The sequence below is a fragment of the Saccostrea echinata genome, unplaced genomic scaffold (assembly GCF_033153115.1).
Source record: "Saccostrea echinata isolate AGI-Se365-2 ecotype Australia unplaced genomic scaffold, CSIRO_AGI_Sech_v1 ptg000001l, whole genome shotgun sequence".
NCBI lineage: Eukaryota > Metazoa > Mollusca > Bivalvia > Ostreida > Ostreidae > Saccostrea > Saccostrea echinata.
The window spans coordinates 15,471,990-15,494,889 of NW_026889750.1; the positions used below are offsets into that span (position 1 = coordinate 15,471,990).

General features: G+C 32.5%; 1 protein-coding gene across 3 annotated transcripts in view; it reads right to left on the reverse strand.

The window, feature by feature from the left end:
* Positions 1 to 21,200, reverse strand: part of LOC133185567 (kinesin-like protein KIF13A) — a 202,298-nt gene extending 181,098 nt beyond the window's left edge. For all 3 annotated transcript variants that reach the window (XM_061320866.1, XM_061320884.1, XM_061320876.1), the window contains exons 1-2: positions 21,041 to 21,200; positions 18,932 to 19,001 (exon numbers count right to left, since the gene is read on the reverse strand). In XM_061320866.1, the coding sequence (XP_061176850.1) occupies positions 18,932 to 19,001; positions 21,041 to 21,095 (125 nt within the window). In that variant the 5' untranslated portion in view covers positions 21,096 to 21,200. The remainder of the gene's footprint in view (positions 1 to 18,931; positions 19,002 to 21,040) is intronic.
* Positions 21,201 to 22,900: the final 1,700 nt, after the last annotated feature.

A 22,900-nucleotide genomic window follows, 5' to 3' on the forward strand; every position in this document is an offset into this window, starting at 1 on the left:
AAAAATATACCGCGATATACCGTCAAACGGTTTATCGTTGCACCCTTAGAGCTCAGGCTCAGGTTAAAATTTTGAAATTATATAATGATAGATCTATTTCTGAAGATAATAAAATATGTTTTTTTTTTTTTTTTTTGATCAAAGGGTGTGCTACAGTAAAACTCGGTTATAGCAAAGTCCTGGGGACCTTTGAATTTACTTCACTATATCCGTAATTCATTATATCCGTAAAACAAATTCGTGAAATTTTTATAACGAATTCGCAATACACACAGTTTCCTTTATGTATGACTACTGAATATATTCAAGGAAGCATTAAATCGAGAGAAAAATATCTTGGAGAACCTAATATATTTTAGATGAATTTAATTTTAAACATAAATACTAATGAAAAATAACGTCATTTTAGAACTTTAAAGAGCTAGGTTCACTTTGTGCTTAAAATGGCCCTGTAGATATACCAATTTATTGACTATCACTCTATGTTCCATTTCAAACATCAAGATAAAGTAGAAACTTAGTGCTTTCATTTCCTATTAAAAAAGTTTCCTCTTAAAGTCCAGGTACTGGTTTACAGGCTCCATGAAATTGTAATGTACTTGAATTTTAAAGAAAACAGGTTTATTTGAGTACTTTCAGTGAAGAATAAAAATATAAACACACTCCTCGATCCAAAAAATATGTTTTGTATTCTTCAGAAACAGTTCTATGACTAAATAATTGCATATTTTAGATCAGAGGTTGCGCTCGATATGTAATATTGAAAAATAGCTTAACAGAGTGGCCGATTTTGTAGAATTTCTCAGGATATGGTAGAAATGACACAATTCATTGACTTGCTAGAAATTACGTCATTTTTTAATAGATACATAGACACCAAGAGTCTAAATAATATTTAACTAAAACTAAGCAGTTTCACTTTTTCAGAACTTCACAGGGCCAAAAAAGGCCCTAAGTGAACCTTGTTCTTTTGATTTTAAAAATTTGTCATAATAGATGTATATTGCATTATTTTTAACTTCTATGGGATACAAAATCAATTCGATATATCCGTAAATTCGTTAAATCCGTGTTCGCTATAACCATAAAATTTCACAAGGATTTGTTAAGAATTTTGCTGGGGATCTCAAAAATCTTCATAATTATCCTTAGATTTGCTATACCCGTGTTCAAGTTTTACTGTAATAATTTAATTCTTTGCTGAAGGAACTCAAAATACTTCGTGACTCTAGAGCAAATGCTCCAACCACTGCACCATGCAGGTGACAAAACAAACAATTAAGTCATTGAATCTAAAAATATGCAAAACATAAAGTTTTCTGTCAAAATATTCTTCAAATTCATCACGTAATCATTTTCCATATATAATTTTTTGTGGTTTAATGCAACCTCAGAAATTAAAAACAACCTTTCAGAGATCAAAGAGCAAAATTTTCCAACTGCAGAAAATACCCCTCATACAGAATGCCATAATTCTTTGATGTCAGGTCCATATTTTAAAATCTCTTAAAATTTGAATAAAATGAATAATGCTTGGTCATCTCTGTTCTCTCAGCACGTTAAAAAGACTTCACTGTGGAAACTACATATACAGTTAATCATTGATTTTCTCGTAAATTTGCAAGATCAAAAGATGTTAAAGAACTTTTCACTTGAAATGGAAACCATTAACTCATATAGATTTTTGAAATAAATTCCCTAGAAAATTGAGTTGCTAGCAGCAATGTCAGCTTACTGTATGACTTTGCAAGGTATTTACAGTCTCAGATGAGAATGATTGCATAATAGCACATTCTCTAGAATATAGGTACCAAGTGTAGGGTAACAAAAATAAATATGGTGTCCAATGAAACAAATTTTTTTTTGATAGCTTATTTTTGAGCCTACAGTTTTCTGCTCCAATATCCATTGATGTCTTTTCCCAAGCATAATTTTATTTTTGTAATTGTTAATAATCAGTAAGTTTATACTGTTCCTTAATGTATCAAATTTCAGATTATTGAGCATTTAAATGATGGCCTTAATGCCTCACACTGAAACACTAAACTGAGGACTAACAGAATTGACATGTGAAACAAACGAAGAACGAGATTTCTTGATATTTTGCCTTGTAAATTATGACAATATACTCCTAACAACATAAGAAACTAAGGGGAGAGAATATAATCCCCCTAAAAAGAGTTTTCTCAAAAATCTTGACCTTTTAGCTTCTTTGGTTCAATCACTGCACTCGCCCGCGTGGCATAGTGGTTAGAACGTCAGCTCTAGAGTTGCAGAGTAAGGAGTTGATCCTTACGTCGCGGGTTCAAATCCCACTGTGGGACGTGGAGACCAGTCCTTCGGATGAGACCGTATAAACCGAGGTCATGTGTCGCAGTAGGTGCTGGCACAAAAAAGATCCCTCACTGCTCAATGGCCCTGAGTGCCGAGGTCAAAAATTGCAGCTCTCTACCGACAAGTGGTGGCATCTCCATATGAGTGAAAAATTCTCGAAACGGACGTAAAACAATAAAACAAACAAACATCAATCACTGCATATACTTTTTACTCATCGGCACTGAGCCATACCAAATATATACTCCAGACAAGGATTTTAAACATAGGTGAGCTTCTATCATGAATCCTTCCTATTTTAAATAATAGTCTGCTTTGACCTTAACCTTTTGACTTATAAGCTTAGTTGAAGATCTTGCACACACTGAACTAAAGAAAACTCTTTGGTGGAAGTATGATCTATATTAGACAAATGGGAGAGAAAATAAGCTTTTAAACAGAGAATGAAATACGCTTTGGTCTTGATTTTTGAAATACGTCTTTGGGTTTAGTATGAACAAGTCTCCTCATGAGGAGAAAAATTAATGCCCAAGACAAGGGCTTCACACAGAGATTTTTTTTTTATCTTGACCTTTGATTAAGAAAACTGGTCTAAGATCACTGCACAACCTTAGTATGGGTAAATGGGACCAAAGAGAGACAAAGTATGCTGTTGACAAGGATTTTACATAGAAAACTGCTATAACCTTAACCTAGAAACTTGGTTCAAGGTCACTGCACACAATTTACCCAAAGGCATTCTATGGATTAAGAGGGCTGGGTGGTCATGGCCATTTTTAGACTATATTGATCTCCTTTAGAAGAAGAGCTCCATATAAAGATATACAAAAATGATCAAATTTTAAAACTAAAATATATGAATTTTTTCTTTGCCAAATGATAGTTGACAGCTTCAGATAATAAGTTATATCTGATGGTTAATTTGTTGACCCCCCAGCCTCCTTAAGTTTCAGCCAGATTGGACAAAAGGGAGATGAAATATATTCTGGACAATTAAGTGACAATCTGTCTGACTTGCATTAAAACAGTGAACAGAGTATCCTAGGCAGCATCATTTCACACAGATTGTCAACTAAAAATATTTAGTGAATTTTGATCTGGAAAACCAAAAATTTGATTTGTAATTGATTTCTCTTTCAGTTTTAATTTTTAAAGGAATGGCTAAAAATATGACATATTAAAAACGTACAGTACTAGATTCCCATACATTAATTAATTAACCTTTTGTTGTTTGCCATAAAGTCTTGGACCTTGTGTCTCAACTCTGATATCTCTACACCATGCATATCCCAACACCTGATGATATCAAGATATGTATGATTTACCTGTTTATCTTTTACGGTATATAACATCTCAATATTTTTTTCCTTGCAAGCCTACAGTCCCTTTTAAATTTTCATTCATTTTCAATGAAATCCTTTAAAAAACTGATTTAATTTTTATTCTTTGTAGATGACAGGAAACAATTCAGGGACTTGGCAGCATTAATCTGGACCTTGACAGCTAATCACACTTGTGGAAGGAAATCTTCACTAATGTGTATTGATGGAGTAGGAGTCCTAACCACTTCCTGTTCATTGATTATCCAAAAAAAATCAACCACAGAAGGGTGAAATATAACAAGGATACAACATCAAGTCTGGTATTAGACCAAAGATACAGTTCAAAAAGATTAGAAAAAAGAAAAACATTTGACAATGCAATTTATCATGGAATGCAGGCCAAGTCAATCAATACAAGGATTTCAACTACCAGAAAAGGTCACTTGACTGTGGAGGAACAGCTCTGGAATCAATAACCTGAGACAAACTTTAGTGCTGGTTCAGCATCTGGAAAATAATTCACTGCTTGTCTTATCAGTATTTGTTTGACTTGATGACAAATAAGTTTAGTCAGAAGGAAGAGTTACACTGTTTAAACAGATTTAGCAGTCTAGCTTATAAATGTCCAAGTGACCAATTCTCCAGCATGTTTTTGAAAACTGCCTCAGTCATTATGAAGATTTTCATTCATATACAACAGGGTAGAGGCTAGGGATGACATTCTGCAGACTTTTCCCTCCTACATAAAACAAGACAACCATGGGCCTTGATGGTCACCTGAGTTTCATGAGTTTTTCAGGCTAATCTCAAATTCTGGACTTATGTGACAATTTCAGTGTTTTGAGGTTTCATATTCATTCAGCTTGCTTCCTAGAGGTTAAGGAGACTTCAAGTATAGATAAGATAGATTGTATAAAAAATTACAGTATGTTTCTACTAAAACAAGATAGTTATTACCAACTATGCATAATCCTTGGGCCATATACCTGCAACCTGAAATCTATAATTTTTTTTAAGAAGGCTTGCTGCTCTTATAATCAGGCAAACAATTTGCCTGCCAGAAATCCATGAGTAATGAAGATTTTTTTCAAATATACTGTACATACTCCCCTATAAGTCAGTCTGCTTACAAGTATGTTGTATTTTTTAGGTTATTTTTGAGGGATTTGCCCTTAACCCTCTTATAAGTTGGTACATTATTTGACAGAATCTGTTAACATTTTCATATCTTTACATGCATTTCAAATACCTTATAATTGGAATTTTTAGCAAGACACAAATTTAGCATTATATCCTAAAAATTAGTATTTAATTTTAGCGAAGTAATTTTAGCTATTTTATGAGGGAAAGAAAGATTACAGTAACCTTCCATGTGGGATTGAAGTGTTTATATATAGTGATATTCAATTTTACCAATCTCAACACCCTCGCTAAAAATGCCAAAATTGAATCTCCAATAAAATTTCTGCTTATAATATTTTGGAAAAGACTCCGATATTTAATCTTCAATTCTCAACAAATCAATTTATGTCAATACTCTAATGTATTTACCTGTGTTTATAAAATAAAAGCTTGGGGTTATGACATCGCTATAAGATCTGAAGATAGCAATAGGTCAAGTGAGTGACTCAGGTGACACAATAATGATAAAAAAAATAGTTTTAAATAAAATTTCACAATCACAGTCTAGGGCTTTATGTCATGGTCCGAATGGAGAAGGGTTCGAATTGACCAGACACCGTCGAACAATCAAACCAGGGATGGGGTAATTGAAAAAAGTAATTGTAATTGACTGTAATTAATTACATTTTTTGAAGTAATTGGAAGTAATTTGTAATTGAACATTTTTTCAATTACTTGTAATTGTAATTTAATTAATTACACTGAAAAAATACCATGTAATTTCAATTACATTCAATTACTTTACATAATACACATTCATGATATATTCATGATATATCGTCACCACTACCTCCCCATTTTACTGGTTTTTATTTTATTGTTAAACATATCCTCAATCCTTCATTTATACAAAATCTTAGGTTAATGCTTACAAAATAATTAAATGATTGGCTTGATAATAATAAACTATTTTCTTTCTAATCATTATGTAAAATTTGAATTTTTTGATCTATGTTTATAAACATGAATTTTGAACCACCTATCTTAGGTCTATTCAGCTATGAAACACACATTTATTATATTTCAATCTTTGTTGTTTGATCAATAATAAAGAAAAAGAAGGTGTATGTCATTAATTAAGTTCTCTCTTGTTGGGAAGAGATAATTGCCCTCCAAATCACAGCTTTAAATTGCAATCAAAACAAATCAACTCCTCTAAAGAGATATTCATTCCATGATTTAGAAGACAAAGCCAATGAAGATAATTATTTCAATTTAAAATGCTCCGCTAGCTTTAGAAAAAAAAACCTTTCAATTTGATGATTATTTTAACATCTAAACAGATTTTTATGAATGAATTTTCTATCTGTACAATTCTGATTTATGAAGTAAAATTGTTCAACATAAATAGCAATTTAGGATGTTCAGGTTACCTTCAAAGGAAATATTTAATTTGAGGGGTTACAGTTGCGACTCATTTCACTCTACTAAAATACTTACTTTTAATCAAATATCATAAGCCATGCAATTTGTGTACATGTAGGTTTTGTGTGGTGGAAACTGCATCAAACTGATCTCGGATAGTTCTTTAAGGAGATTCTTATTGTTTTGTAAATAAATGTTATAAAATTTAATTCAACCAGAACGATACACAATGCCTATAACATATTATTTCTAGTACTGTTTGTGCAGAGGCTGAGCTTATATACAAATAAATGATGTTCTGTATATTCATTGACAAGGATTATAAAAATTTTCAAAAAATTAAATGTAATTTGTAATTTAATTAATTACTTTTGCAAAGTAATTGTAATTTAATTAATTACATGTCTTAGAAAGCCTGTAATTTAATTGTAATTTAATTGAAGAAAAAGTCAAAGTAATTGTAATTTAATTAATTACTTTTTAAAGTAATTGACCCCATCCCTGAATCAAACTAATTTCTTTTCAGTCAATTGAAGAACTATGAAGGATTTCATGAATTTATATATTATTCTTTCTAATTGCCAATGTCAAAGCGTTGTTTTAGTGATTGCATCTAAACTACAACCATGACTCTGCTCTGTTACAAGTACGATTGAGTTACAATAGGGTGTGGTATATTGGAGGAAATGGAGAAATACAGTAATACTGGTCAACATCATCCGTTTTTAGGATAAAGTTGGTTAGAAGATTGTAAAAGTAAAGCTAAGATTTAGAAATTCAATCTTTTTAGTCTTGTAGTATTCGTGTTTATGTAATTTTGTAATTATTTTATCGCCTGTTGGGTTGTTTGTGTTACACGGTTATCGTTCCAAAATGTCATTCATGTCATTCGACACACCCTTTCTGTAGAAATTCATCCGCAACAACCATCACGTTTTTCTTGTGTGAAAATAAAACATAATATCGTTGTTTTGTAATAGAATTCATTGTAGATACAATTGATGCAATTTTATTTTCAAGCTATTATTCATTGTGAGCGTTTTCAAAGAAATTGGTTTATAGCTATTGCTATTCTCTACTGCGGAAGCATTCACTGACACATTTGGTCGCGTACATCTGGTGGCGATTTCACCTGGCTGATTGCTAGATGACGTTCGAGCTCCAAGAGCTTGACGCCATAAAAATTGTTGATGGGAGATACCGTAATTTACAAAAAGTCAGAAAATAGTGTGTTCACTGCTTATTGAGATTTTAAACAACAGTATTTAATTTACCTTCAATTTAAAAAAAATAAGTTCCCTCCCTCCCTCCTTGGTATGAAACCCCCCAGGTGGCAATTCCAAACAAACCTTATTTTAAGGATGGCCTATGCATGTAGCTGCAGAACTGTAGCATTATGATTTTATATTCTAGTCTTTGACCATTAACGCTTCAGATCCTGTAATGCAAATATGGTGTAATTTACCATGCAAGATTTTCTGCACATGGTTGGGGATAATTTCTTCACTCTCCAGCATTGGTCAATCAATTACCTTTCACTCCCTAATCCTATACATATTCTTTAACCAACCTGTATATTTTATCCATCTTCTAACCCTTTATAGTGATCTCTACAGACCAATAAACTTGCTTGTGCTTGTTTTGAATTTTTTGTCAGATGACAGATTTCTTATTGTGACTTAACCCCCCCCCCCCCATCCCTCCCTGGGATCATGATCTTCAAAATTTTAATTTATGCTATTTAAAGAAGCTCAGTGATTCCTGAGAAGAGGATTCTTAAAAGGCCCAACCAATTTGCACTATTTCTTAATTATTTTTTTAATTCTTGCCTCTAAACATGCTAAATAGGGTGTGGCCCTTCATTTAAATAAGATATAATCTCCTTTACCCAAGGAAGCTTTGTGACAAGTTTGGCCAAATGGTTCTGGAGAAGAAGTTGGAAGTGTGAAAAGTTTACAGAAAACACATGATGCACAACAGACAGACAGGTCAATGCTCATCACACTTTGATCAAGAATGCACAGTTGAGCATTTGGCTCAGGTGAGATAAAAATGGTCAGATCCAGCATAGGATGCAGGTCTGCTAGTGTGCATCCCTAGATACATCATCCATGCAAGTTTGGTCCACACAGGGCTTATAGTTGCTTGGGAAAGAATTTAAATGCTGGGACACTGACACTGAGGGTACCAGTGTAAGCTCATTTCTAATCTGTCAAGGTGAGCTAAAACAATTAAATAAAAAATATTGCTAAGCATTGAAATATCTCCTCAAGTGTCACAAATTTCTCAGCATCAATAAATGATGTCACCTAGAGGTTCCATTTCAGCAGAATAAAAGCAAATCTTAATTAACTCTGCATTTAATGATAGCAGTGGCATTTGATGAAGATTCTTGTCTGTGACTGCATTTTAAAATGATGCTCAATAGCTCCCTGCTGTCAGGGTCTGGAAAGCCACAGTCTACTGAAAGTAATAGAACTCTTTTTGATGTTAGGCATAGAATTCTCTGGGCATGCATCAGTGATGCAATTCTGATCATTTTATGATGTTTAATTAATACAGGATTGACAATGATTGGAACATGGCACTGCACAACAAATGCTTTTCAATGCAGTTCACAGACTCTTTAGATCATTTGAGTTACAAATTACTGAGCAGTGTTTTCTGTGACTATTTCTTAAAACCTCCTAATTAAAACATTCTTTTTTTCTAGCTAGAAATTCTTTCATACCTATTTTCTGTTAAGACAGGAAACCACCTATATTTTAATAATGTGCTATTGATAAACATTCTATGGTCGAGGTAAAAAAAATCATGGCATTTTACTCAAATGATGCAGTAAGGATGTTGCCAAATCTTGAAAGTAATAGCTGGGTAAGCACTAAAAGGTTTTTGTAGATATCAATTCAAAGCAGATCTGTGTTCGAAAGAATCAACCTCTGCCAGATATATATCCAAGTAACAACTGTGAAATTCCACAGGTTCAAATTTCTAGAGCAGTTTGTGCCAAAAAAATCTCTATTAAATAGCTAGACAAATTTAAATCACAGGATCACTTATCTACATCTGATGGCTATTAATTCAAAATAAAAGAAATTATCATGCTAACACTTCATTACACATTTGATAACATATCTCAACACCTAATGAATGATAACATCTTTGAAATATACCTGTACACATCACCTTAAAGAACAACCCCTCTATTCATTACATATGGATAAAGAACAACACCACATTGTTCGTTGTGTATTGAAACTCACTTCAGAAGCCCTTGAACATTTTTGCAAAAAACACTTCCATGTTATATTGGTTAAATACATTGTCAGAACCATCATTTTAATTAACAACAACTGTGAAACAAATTTATGATTAAAACTCTTGACATACACCATTTCAATTAACAATTCATTATTGTTATGATTTTAAAAATTGTTTTCTATATATTCATAAATAAACACTAACAAAATTCTAACATTTTTAATGCTTTTTACAAGTGGATCCCTGAAAAATTATGTTCTCTGTGACCTGTTAGACTGGTTGGTGAGATGTTGGACCACTATATTTTTTTTCCTTTACAATTGCCATGGAGCCTTCCCAACAATGTATATTTTTATAGCATCATCTTCCAAAATGTACAAATTCAATCCCAACCTGTTTAAATTTTTTTTTTTTTCCTTCAGAAAAATTATTAACAAGAATATTTTTCTAAAACTCTACCAAGTTTGTGAAAGGGACAGAATTTTTCAGACGGTAAAAAAACAATATCCCCCATCTCCGATCTCTGGGCATAAAAAAATACACAATCCTTCTGAGGAATGTTATTTTTCATTTTATATATATATGGAGAGCACAGATAAAAATAGTAATAATACAAAGGTTTACACTTGAAAAAAAAAATCTTAATAAAACCTTTTTTAAAAAAAAAAAAAAAAAAGAAGAATTTCTTGGCATGAATGCGGGTATCTTTGCAAGACTAACAACCCCCTGTCTTTTTAAACAATCTCCTGTTATTCTTGTGAATCTAATGAATCCCCAATTTCATTATTCATTAATTGGCAGTAAAATCCCAAATCTTCATGGGCTCTGATTGATTAATTCTTTTGAAGAAATATCACAGATCCATTAATGGAGTTCATGAACATTGTATAAGCCATCAAGGACAGGAGTACATATCCTTGGTAACAGGAACTTCACAGCTTCTTCATCATACCTAGCAATGCTTTGATATCAAAAAGAAAAAGGTCTTTTTAACATCAATCTTTAATTGTTTCAGAAAGCATGGACTTAGTATACCCCTTGGTACCCATTTATATACCTTTGGAAAATACCTTCTTCATTCTAATTGAAGTTCATTATATAAGCTGAAAAGCTGTTGAGTATAATAGGATAAGTCCAGTTAGTTTAATTAAGGAATCTTAGAAATGCTAACATAATACCAAGAAGATACAATTGCTTGTGGTACCTTTATTTATGATTCATTTATATAAATGCCATTAAATCAGGAGTTGTGACTGTTAGATGGTTGATTATCAATGTCTTACATGTATACTCAGTCCTGCAATTAAATACATTTATTTGCATCCTTCACTGTCACATTTATCAGATGTTTATATATTACATCATCTTAATTGTCCCTACAGATTTGAGAGCTTTCTGAACCATTGCTCCATGTCTAGATACACACCTGGGATAATCTCATATAGACATATAATAAACTATTCCAGTAATATTTTGTTTTTGTATTTCAAAGACAGGTCAAGACATATGCCTCTTTTTTTAAAATTAAACAGAGCCAATTCTAGGTTCTTTTAAACAGTCAGGGGCTTAATGCAAGCAATGTCCTTCATTAATTACTTATTCCCAACATCAGCAACTCAAACAAGATATCTTTCCTAAATAGTTTCCAAAAACAATGATAATGATAACTTAAGTTATTTTGAGCCATTTCCCCCTAACTTTACACCCTGTGCACCAAAGGTTTTTTGCTTGTGCATCAAGACCAAAAAGAAATATGTAGTAAATTTCAAACCTTGCTTAATATAGAAAAATTGTTCAAAGTCTTGGGAAAATCGTTTATTTAATGATAATAAAAACTTGACCAAAACAAGTAAAATGTAGTAAAAATGAAGTAAGAATGCCAATTATCTCCCCCTCCTCACCAATTTTCCATTGGAGTTTGTATTACACTGTAAAATCCCAAAATGCAATACATATTGGCAGGAAATACATCCCCCCCCACCCCCTACCCCCAAGATTTCAGACAAAATTAATGTCCAAGTAGGATATAAAAGTAACTTAAATGTTATCATTTAAAAAAAATTGTGTGTGTAAAATAACTTATGTAAGTTATTTTTCTAATAACCTGTTTTCATTACCTGTATGCCTTTGGCTTTTTAAACTCATAAAATAAACAAATGTTTCATACATGAATTGTATTACACAAATATTTCAATAAACCAAGATTATTAACTTTCAAACTTTTTCTTGTTGGATATGCATTTTTGCATGCCAGTCAGATACATGATAAGGGTTTTCAGACAGGACGTTGATATGTGGTATTGTGAATTCACCCATGTGGCATAAGTAGTGTATTTACTACTAAATACATATGATAAGACCTGAAAATAATTTTTTACAGCATTAGAAATTTAGTATGCTGTGGGATATACATTTTTGGCTATAGTGTCTTAAGACCATTTTTTAGCATTTTTAGTCCTAATTGAGGCATAGTTTGATTGATATTGGGAATTTTTTTTAAATGGTACTAAAGGCAAAATGATACCAATGTTTACATGTATAATACAAAAAATAAAACTCATTCCTTCAAATCTGATATACTAACCAATTGCGGACACAATTTTGTCCAACTTATCTTTGGATACAGTGGAGAGAGAGAGAGAGAAAGAAGGGGCATAGGAAAGAGAATGATACAAATAGCAGTAACTTGGTGATGGTCAAACAACCAAAATCAATATCAAATGATATCCTGCCTAGTGTAGAAAGTGAATAAGATCAAGTGTCAAAGCAATTTCAAAGGCTGCTAGTGTGTTGTCTTAGCTCATTAAAACATGTTTTGGGCACTTAAAGGAGCATGGACACACTTGCGTTGTGTTTTGATTACAATTTTGAAAATCAGAAAGACTTGATACTTCCACAGTTAAGAACTGTACAATCCCCATTGTATATCTGATTTTAAAGCCTTAATTTTTATTTGAGATGTTACATGTATCTTACATTTTTTAATAACATTCTAATTCAAATCTAGATAGGAAAAAATCCAATTGCAGCAGATGAAAATCATCACATACAATTCTTTGTGTTTTGAATTGAAGAGTTTGAATGATATATAAATTAATTACATTCATCATTCAAAAACTTGTGTTTGGTGGATATATTTTTTTTTCTTTTTTTTATTTTTTTGAAAAAATCAATTTTATCTTAAATGTTAACAAAGTATCACTTGATACAATTTTAAACAATTGAAATAAAGATGTTTTCTTCATTTTGTTACTGAGATCAAAGAATTAAAAAATAAAATGAATGGCAAAAAGTTGAACATGGATCTGCTTTGACCTTGACCTTTAACTTACACCTTTACCCAAAGGCACTCTTTGGGTGAAGTATGGGCCTATTGGGGCCATGGGAAGAGAATATGCCCTAACAACAAAGATTTAGCAGATATCTAATATGACATTAACCTCTAATCTAGAAATCTGGTTCAAGGTCGGTGCTCATCTTTTACCAACATGGACTCTTGGGGTGAAATATGAGCCACAGAGGACCAAGGACCATAGGAAGAGAAATTATGCTCCAAACAAAGATTTTTATGATGTTCTTTGACTGTGGCCTTTGATCTTCAGAAAATTGGTTCAAGTTTACCCATCGACACTCTATGACTGAGGTTTGAGCCGGTTGTCATGGGGTGAACAATATATTCCAGATAAGTGATATCAGACAGAGGGACAGACTGATCACTGTTTGGCACCAAGAACAAGAGGCCCATGGGCCGCAATGCTCACCTGAGTCACCTCAGCCTTTCCAATTTTTAAAAGATTTTTCACTCTTTATTCCCATAAAAAATTTTGACCCCATAGTATATCGAGAACCTTGCTTAAAGGGTCATGACTTACCTGAACTTGAATCTACAAAACATGGGGATGTTTTAATATCAGCAAGATTTATGGTATTTTGTTTTTTTAAAAAAAATCACATCTACAATAGGGGTGCAACGATACACTAACCTCACGATACAATAAGTATCACACTATTCAGTTCATGATATGATACGTATCACGATACATGACAAGTTAAAAAGTCTTTCAAGTTTGTCATCATATTTTTTTTTAACTTGACAGGGTTATATAAAATGTTCATATTTTTAAATAATAATTAAAATAAAATTTTGTTAACTTGAATTGGATTGTTGGATAGATCTTTGAGTTTTGACAATATTCGAAACCAATGATGAACATTTACAGGGAACTACGGGGACCTTTCCTAATAATCTTCCTTTTAAATTGGAATGAAAAAGGAAGACATTCATTCTTTTATTCCTTTTATTTACGTAGAAAACCAGTTGTCATATTTCTCGTGTTAACACGTTTTAGTCAACAAGACAGTGAATTTTCATCGAAATAAACACGTGATGAAATATCGTGTATTACCAAAGAATACGTTTAGATCTAAAGGGTTTATCATTTGTCTTAACATCTATAACTTATAATCACATTAAGTCCTCCTCCGTGTTAAATCTGAGGTCTGTAAGATGCTGGAGATGAGTTTAACTTTCGTTAAAGCATTATCAGCGACCTCACGTTTTGCGCGGAAGCCATTTTGAAATTGTAAAAAAGGAAACAAAACGGACGATTCGGATAATTCTGGACCGATTGAACCGAACCATGATATCAGTTTAGCGTATCGTGAATTGAACCGTGGAAAAATATACCACGATAAACCGTCAAACGGTTTATCGTTGCACCCTTAATCTACAAGCATTTTCTTGATTTTAGCCCCACCCTTACCTCAGGATCCATAATTTGAACAAAAAAAATCCACGCGACTTGGGAATGTATTATATTAACATGATGGCCCTGCTACTATTGAAAACATGTTTTTTAATTGCCTACATATTCTCAAGTATAACTATATATGAATCCCTATTTTAGTTGCATCCTAGCTCCAGGGGTCATGATTTGAACAAACTTGAATCTGCAATACAAGAGGATGCTCATATTAATGACTACTGATAGACCTGCTGTTCTTGAAAAGATTTTTCCCATGTAAAACTTCAATTCCATATTGCCAACCCCCTCCTTTCTTCCCCCACCCCCATCCAAAGCCAGGGCTTGTCCATTTCACATGGAGAAAATCTGTCTATAAAAAAAATGTCGTTTTTTTTTCCATTTTCAATTGATGTTATAATATAAGAAGCATGTACTCTAATATTATGAACAGACTGCACATGCAAACAAAATATGTAATTATCAACCAATACAATTCAGTCTGTTTAACTTATCTCAGTTATCTGCAAACAATATGTCTGTTCAGCAAGTGACCATCTCCTTACTGTGTACTACATGTATGACTAGTTATTTACATTCCAGTGCCAAGGTTCATTATGATGCTCACAGTCCAATTATCACAAAACCTTGCAACAGTTCAAATATCACTGATAACAAAAGACACTTCCAAAAGATATCTAAAACATATTAAACAGTTTCACACAAAATAGTTCTTCATCATAAAATCAAGTTAAACATATTACGCATACTTGTAATAAACTTGAAAACAATCAGATTGGTTTGGAATATCATATCTTGTTAAACATCACTTCATTTAGGTATCTATAACTATATTTGTGAATATAGTTATATTTTTATATAGTTTGAATGATCAAAACTGGTCTTGCTGTGCATCCATAAATACATGAATCCACATGACTTGAGAATGTCTGATTACTAAGTTATTGTGGCCCTGTTATTCTTAAACATTTTTTTTATTTTCTAATTTCTATATATTCCCATGTAAACTTTGAATCCCTATTATAACCCAATCCTAACACCTGGGGCAATGACTTTAATGAATATGAATTTGTACTACATATCCACTCTTCAGCCTGGAATGATTAACTCTTAGAATTATTATTTAATTTAAAAAGTCTCAAAATAAAGCTTGAAATTCAAATCTTTCATGCAACAATTTTCATTTCATGCATCTCAATATATAGTTACTTTACAATGAACCTGCTCCAAAAACTTTAAACTGTTTACTCATCCGTAAAATGTAGGTCAGATCCAGCATCTGAAGCAAGCCTGGTAGTGTGTATCCTTAGATGTATCATCCATGCAAGTTTGGTCAACATAGGGCTTATAGTTACTTTAGAATGAACCTACTCCAAAAACTTTAACCTGCACCAAAAACTTTAACCTGCTTCAAAAAAAATTAATCTGGTCATTCCTTTGCTGAAATTTCAGCATCTGAAACCTTGGCTGGTACAATGAAACACACTAGAAGCATCTTCCATGCATCTCTGATTAATGTAGAGCATAGAAGTACTTAAAAAAAAACTGCACCAAAAACTTTAACCTGCCACGCCCACGCCGAATGTATCACATAAGCTCCCTCCAACTTCATTGAGGTGAGCTAATAAAAACACAGAAAAGCCCCCAAGATGCAATGGTCTATTGGTGATTAAGTAATATCATTTTACCCAGAAGGAAATGAATTAGACATCCATAATTACATCAAAACTTTTCCTCCTTCAAAATAAGATAGACCATATACACCCTAAAGTAGTCGACGCACTTATATTTATGCATAACAGCCTGTTCTTTTAGTCCTACATCTAGTCTCTGAGTGTCTTTGATTCGTTCTTGAAAAAATACTCCCTAAATGAATCAAGATTTGCTTTCCATGGACAATATACCCTTTAAGTAGTAGGAAATGCTACATGTTTGATTATTTCATTGATATTACTTTTGTTTGAATGAAAGTCAATACATTATTACAAAAGGGAGTTTACATGTGTGATCTAACAAAGTCCCAATCATGTGAATCTGTACAACTACTGTTTTTAAAAAAAACAATAGAATTTTTATTAAAGGTTGATTTATGAGCATACTTAGATGCTAATTAGGGAAGATATGGTATTCAGTGTACTTGTATTGGCCTTTTGTACTAAAGGAATAGAAAGAACAAGGAAATATTTGAGAAAAAGATTCATTTAGTAGTATATATCTTACATGTGATACAGACTTTTGAAATGTTTGTTAAAACTAGAGGTGTCATGGTGACATTGTGTATGAATTTTGGTAAAAATGTTTTGAACAGTTTCTTTGAAACTAGATGAGCCAAATGCAAATGATAGACAATGAATGACAGAAGGATGGAAGAACAGATTGATGCAAGGAAAGAAGATGGGACATTATAAACACTATGTGCCCCCAGATTTATGACTGGGCATAAAAATGAGCCATTTCAAATGAAATATACTTTAGTATGCTTGAAATGATCAAAAAATACCTTAACTAGTTAATATTCCACTTCATAAATGAAGTCCTCAGGAATCAAAAGCCAAGGATAATGGATAATTTAAAAGCATCAAAATCAGTAATGATGATTGTCTATGTATTTTTTTTTTATTTTCCTCATCTAAAATAACTTTTTCTTCTTTCTCCCATGCAGAATACAAAAAATCTCATGACTATGGCAGATTTGATTTAAGGGTGTGTAACTGAACCAAAAAAATTCGATAAAATACATGATATATTGGATTTTTATAAATGCTATCAAAAAAGTCTTAGGAATCATTCAATGCATAAACCTGATAAGAACTGAGTGTTTTAATAACATTTTCTAGTTCTTGTCTTATTGCCATTATAAAATACACTTCAGATTCAAACCTTTACTATTGGTAAAGTTAACGAAATACAGTGGTATAATATGTAATGCAATAATTATAAGTTGTGTAGTCTGCTTAAAGTTTATTTCATTATTGGCTAGTTTTTATTTCAGAACACTCAAAGCAATTCTATTATGATTGAAATTCCAAACTTTTACACAGTATTAAAGAAAAGCTGTCTGACCAATACATATTGGAAGTTAATGTTTTGATACAATACACACTTTAATATTGATATGTTTCGATATATTGATTCAGCCCTAATTTGATTAAATATCAACCAGAATCTATATCCCAATAAATATTTAAAACAGATACCTCAATTTAATTTGCAACCAGTATCATAATATATTTGCGCTGTTATGTCATCAACTCAATGGTAAAACTAAGTCTATTGAACATGAGTCCGCCCTGTATGATAGGGATACATTTAGGATCGCCTTATGCCAGGGGCTACAGATTTTTAATCATTTTTTAAAGATTCAGGCTAGTGGTTCTCTGAACAGAGGTAGCCCTCACACAAGTGAAAAATCAGAAGTTGAATTTACTCATTAAATGCATGAAAAGCTTTAAAATTTTCCAGCTATAATCAAAAAAATCCTATGCAGCAGTTTGTACCAGAACTTGATTTATTTATTTCTAAAAGCAACCATTTTTTTCTTCATCCAAATTTCCACCATTCCTCTGTTTATGGTAAGTACATGTAGATATCCCATTAAATTACTTTTGAATACTCAATCACCTGAGGAGTTAGTGTTATATGAGAATATGAAAGCCATTACAGCAACCATTCAGAAAGTGGTCAAGGTAAAAGTCTTTTTCAAAAATTAGGTCACACTCCAAGATCAATTAAGATAAAGAGGTAAAAAATATTAGTACTTAAGAAAAGGTCACAAAGAAAACACCCGTAGGAAAAACCCTAGCACCAAGCATTCAAAAGTTATTGCCAAGGTTAAAGTAGTAGGTCCAACTCCAAGGTCTAGGTCAACAGGTCAACATTGTTGCTACTCAAAAAAGTTCTTAACTGTCACAAGGAAAACGTGTTTTAAAAATGAAAGCTCTAACACCAACATTTCAAAAGTTATAGCCCAGATTAAAGTTTTTTCAAATGTAAGTCAAACTCCAAAGTCAAGGTCAAAACATCAAAATCATTTGTACCCAAGGGAAGGTCCTGTCACAAGGAATACACATGTGAAATATGAAAGGCTAATCTCCAACCATTTAAAACTTATGGCCAAGGTTAATGTTTTTCAAAAGTAGGTCAAACTCCAAGGTTAAGGTAAAAAACATTTGTACCCAAGGGAATGTCTTATCACAAGGAATACACATGTGAAGTATGAAAACTGTTGCACCAACAGTTCAAAAGATATGGCCATGCAAGATTAAAGTTCTGTAAATTTCTGCAAAAGTGGGTCAAACTCCAATGTCAAGAGGTCAAATATGTTAGTACCCAAAAAAGTCTTGTCACAAGGAATACACCTGTGAAATATGAAAGACCTAGCTTCAATCAATCAGAAGTTATGGGCAAGGTTAAAGTTTTTGCAGACAGACAGATATATGGACAGACGGTGCAAAAACTAAATGCCCCTGAATCTCTGATTATGGAGGTATAAAAATTCATTTCTGAATAAGAGGAACTGAAACAAGCAATAGTCAATTAACTAAAAAAAAGGACAACATATACTATGTACATTGTCCCTTAATTCTATTATAATTTTTTGTGTATTATTATATAAATATTTTAGCTGTATGGTTGGAATTAGAGTTCATGAGATTTCCTCATTCTTTATCCAGCAGTGATGGATTGCCTTTTTTTTTACTTTACCTGCTTGGATGATAAAGTATGGTTTGGTTATCTTCCATATCCACCACCACTTTGGTTGACATATCAATTTCTGCAACAGATATCAATAAGCAATTTTAATGAAGTACTAAAATATTAAATTAATTATGACACAAATCACAACAATGTGCATCTCAATTTACTTTCAAATTGGCAATTTCATTTTTTACAAAATATGTATTTTTCTATCAAAATTTGCCTTTATGAGGAATTCTACATTTAAGTTCTCATCAGCAGGAACAAAAAATTTTTGAACATAAAACATTAGTGGAGTAAAAATAAAATGACTCCTAAGTTCTTGTAAATCTAATTTAAATATAATCACTAATCGCTATGTTGCTCTCTTATTAATGACCATCTTATAGTCCTATTGTCCAACTTAAGCCTATGAATGTGTAGTTACAATATAATGCATCTGAATTTTCTTAATTCACTTTATTAAAAGAAAAATTGATAAACATTTTTAAATATTATATTTAATTAAATGATTTTTTGGTAAAAGTCTGAACTGAAACCTGAATAAGTTTAACTTTTTATATTTGTTTCATTTAAGTTAAAAATTCCGATTCCGATTATAATCAATAATCAATCGATTATGCCCATTATCAATTCTGATTTTTTTTCCGATTCCCCATCACTACAAGTAATACGTTCTATTTCCACTATGGAAGAGTTATACTTCTTAGTGCGCTCTTTTGTGAAAAAGTCGGAAAATGTACAAATCTCGCGGGATTTCTGGGACAAACGTAACATAAACATGTAAACAATATGTTGAATGTCGATGAACAATTCCTAAGAAAATGCAAATGAAATATTTTATTGTTGTGGACTTTATAAACATCAAGAGTAGGAATGACAACGATATCAATTTATATCTATTGTTGATCGTATGTATCTATTTATCGTATGGTATGTATCTAAATACAATGCACATGTGCATGCCTCGGAAATGTCGTATTTTTTATTAATGGATGAGAAATTTAGGGTTCTCGCTCTCTTACATAATTATGTCTTTTAGTTCTTCTAGTCTTTAATTGGAATGACAAATACATTTAACATTTAAAATTGGATTGAGATTGGCATATTTTGTATTATCCGCAACGCCATGCTGTCCCAGTCAGATCACCAAACGCGCCTCTAATTTTGAAGAGTTCACTAATGGAAATATAACGTATTAGGGGCATAAACACTAAAAGTACTACAAACAAAATTTTTTGGAGTTAGAGAGAACCAGAGCCAGAAGACTTGTGCTCATCACGTAACAACAAGATACAGTTGGAAAATAAAAAGAAGAGAAGCAGTGAATACATGTGCATGAAACCTTTGCTTAAGAATTTCATTTTATTACTCAGTCAGTGAGGATTTAAAACAAATAATTATATGTTCCTGACCAGGTATTTGTTGATACCAAATTAAACCAATGAAATCCTGATTCATCAAGTCTTTTAATCAGAATGGTCCCCCCACATCAAAGTTATATCACAGTAAACATGAACTACAAATAAACACATGTCACACACACAGATGGATATATATATATTGTCATTAAATTTGTCAATCCATAATCCATAACATAGACCAGTTCTGCTTTCAATTTACAAAATACAATATGACTTTAAAATCTCTAATTTTGAGAGATCACTATATCTGGAAGATCTCTAATTGAAGGAAAAGATTTTATATTTTAATTTACTTTTAAAATGGAATTTTAAGATATATATACATGCCGTTAGATCTATAATCAAAGTTAAAATAAAGATTCAGTGAGAAATGCTGTGTTATATATACTGTCTGTCAGGGGTGCTTCTATATATAGCCTAACTTATGTTTAAACAGTTTTTACTGAAAATTATATTTGTGGGTGGTGGGAGTTCACCTGTGTTTATCTAGAGGCAAACCCTTATCCAAGTTTATGACAGATGAAGACAAACACACACGCAGGCAGCTAACATTGTTCAATATTCGGTCAATTATCAGTTGTAAAAGTAATAAATCCTGTATTTAAAGAAAAGGAAAAAAATAACATTAACATATTCCGTTACTCATTATTGCGTTAGTGTCAACATTTATAAACAAAATATCGCCTGATACCTCGCCTGTTCATTGGCCTGACCCTCACAGCCACACGAACTTTTTCGGTCGACATTTTGGATGTAGCTCTGTTTATAAATTTTCTCCTAGAAACTAACGTCCAGGTGACTACACTTAAAATCCATGCTGTTAGTCCGGATTTACTTCGATACCATCACACATCTACTAGACGTATTCGCCATTTTCCATAATATTAATCCGGGCACTTCCTCCGATCAAGTAACTTCCGCCGAAAAGAAATCTTCTGGGGGTTATATCAAAATCCTAAAACAAAAAATAAAAATAAAAAATAGGGTGTAAAATCTAACCACACTATTTTTTAAAAAGGTACTTAAAAATGAGAAATGCTCATCCTTGCCATATCGTTATGAAAGAAACTGTGACTCATATCGCTCATATAAATAAGATACACAACGGCACAGCAAGCAAAATCAATACTTACGGTCTGTCTGTGTAGTAGAACAAACCATTAGGCTGTTAGGTCGTATATCAAGAGTGAAAGAACAAAAAGATGATACATTCAAAATAATGAAAATAACATGCACAAAAAAAATACAAAAAGAACACATGCATGTTCCGTTTTGGTATTTACTGCCATTATCACCTGATGTCGCCTATTCAATTGGTGATGCATGTATCACCTATTCGAATTGGTGATATCACTATATATATTCAGCTTTTGAATTGGTGATATCACCTAGTCCAATGGATGATATCATATATTTGATATGAATGGAGATTTCATGTATCACCTCTTCGAATAGGTGATAACACCTATTCAACAGTCGGATTTGAATTAAGTCGTATGAATTCACCATAGGGTCAGTGCCCCTGCAACGGCGATTGCAAGCGACGTCACAAGTGACACCTTAAGCATGCAACGTTGTATATAATGGCTGCGTTCAAGCCTCGTTCAATATGTTGATATTTTTCTGCATGGTGAATCTGAAACCTTGTTACATGTATATCCCTTTATAAAATTTCCTCTGTAACTCTATAGGAAGAAAGTCCAGCATTTTGACTGTTCTGACGACTGTCGGACTACAACTGTTAAATTCGACTGTTGAAAAGACTGCTGACCGATGTGACGTCATATGATGCTAAACGGATTATTATTTGCGTCATTTGGTATGCATATATACAGTCAATGTACGATTCGTAGCTGCATAGAAAGGGGGATTTTGGGCCATTTTAGAAAGCAGGGACAGCAAAAACGTTAAAAATGTGAAAACAGAATGAAATATTCTCGTTGACTGTTAATCAACCATTGCCGGTGTAACGTAGAATATTGACTTGGGTTGAAAATTGAACCGGGGTTCAATTTCAACGTTGAGTATTGAACCGGACTATAGGGTCTAAATTCAACATCTTTGGACTCAATATTCAACGTTGAAAAATGACTCTTCGGGTCAATTTTCAACCCGGGTCAAAGTTACACCGGTCTCTCCTTTTCTTTTAGAATTGCCAAAAAATCGTGTAGTGAGTCAATTAAAATGCCTCGAAAATTCTACTGTGCATCTTATAAAAGATACAGGTAGAACGATGACGCTGTTGCAGAGTAGGGTTTCCCCATGCAGCTTTCCGGAATCTCTACTCTAGAGTAGGATTTTTCCCGGAGGGGAAATCTCACACTAGAGCCAAATTTCCCCCTTTCTCTTTCTCAGAGGTTTTCCCCTCTTTTATCATTGCTTAAGACATTTAATGGAAATATATTTTCGACTCAAGAATTGTCGAATTTAGCATGAAATCTTAAAATCATTGAGTCTCAACCCAAACTTCTAACTCATAGGAAATTGTAAAATTAGTCACTCAAGAAAATCACTAATTTTTTAAAATTATATCAGGGCAGCTTTTGTGATT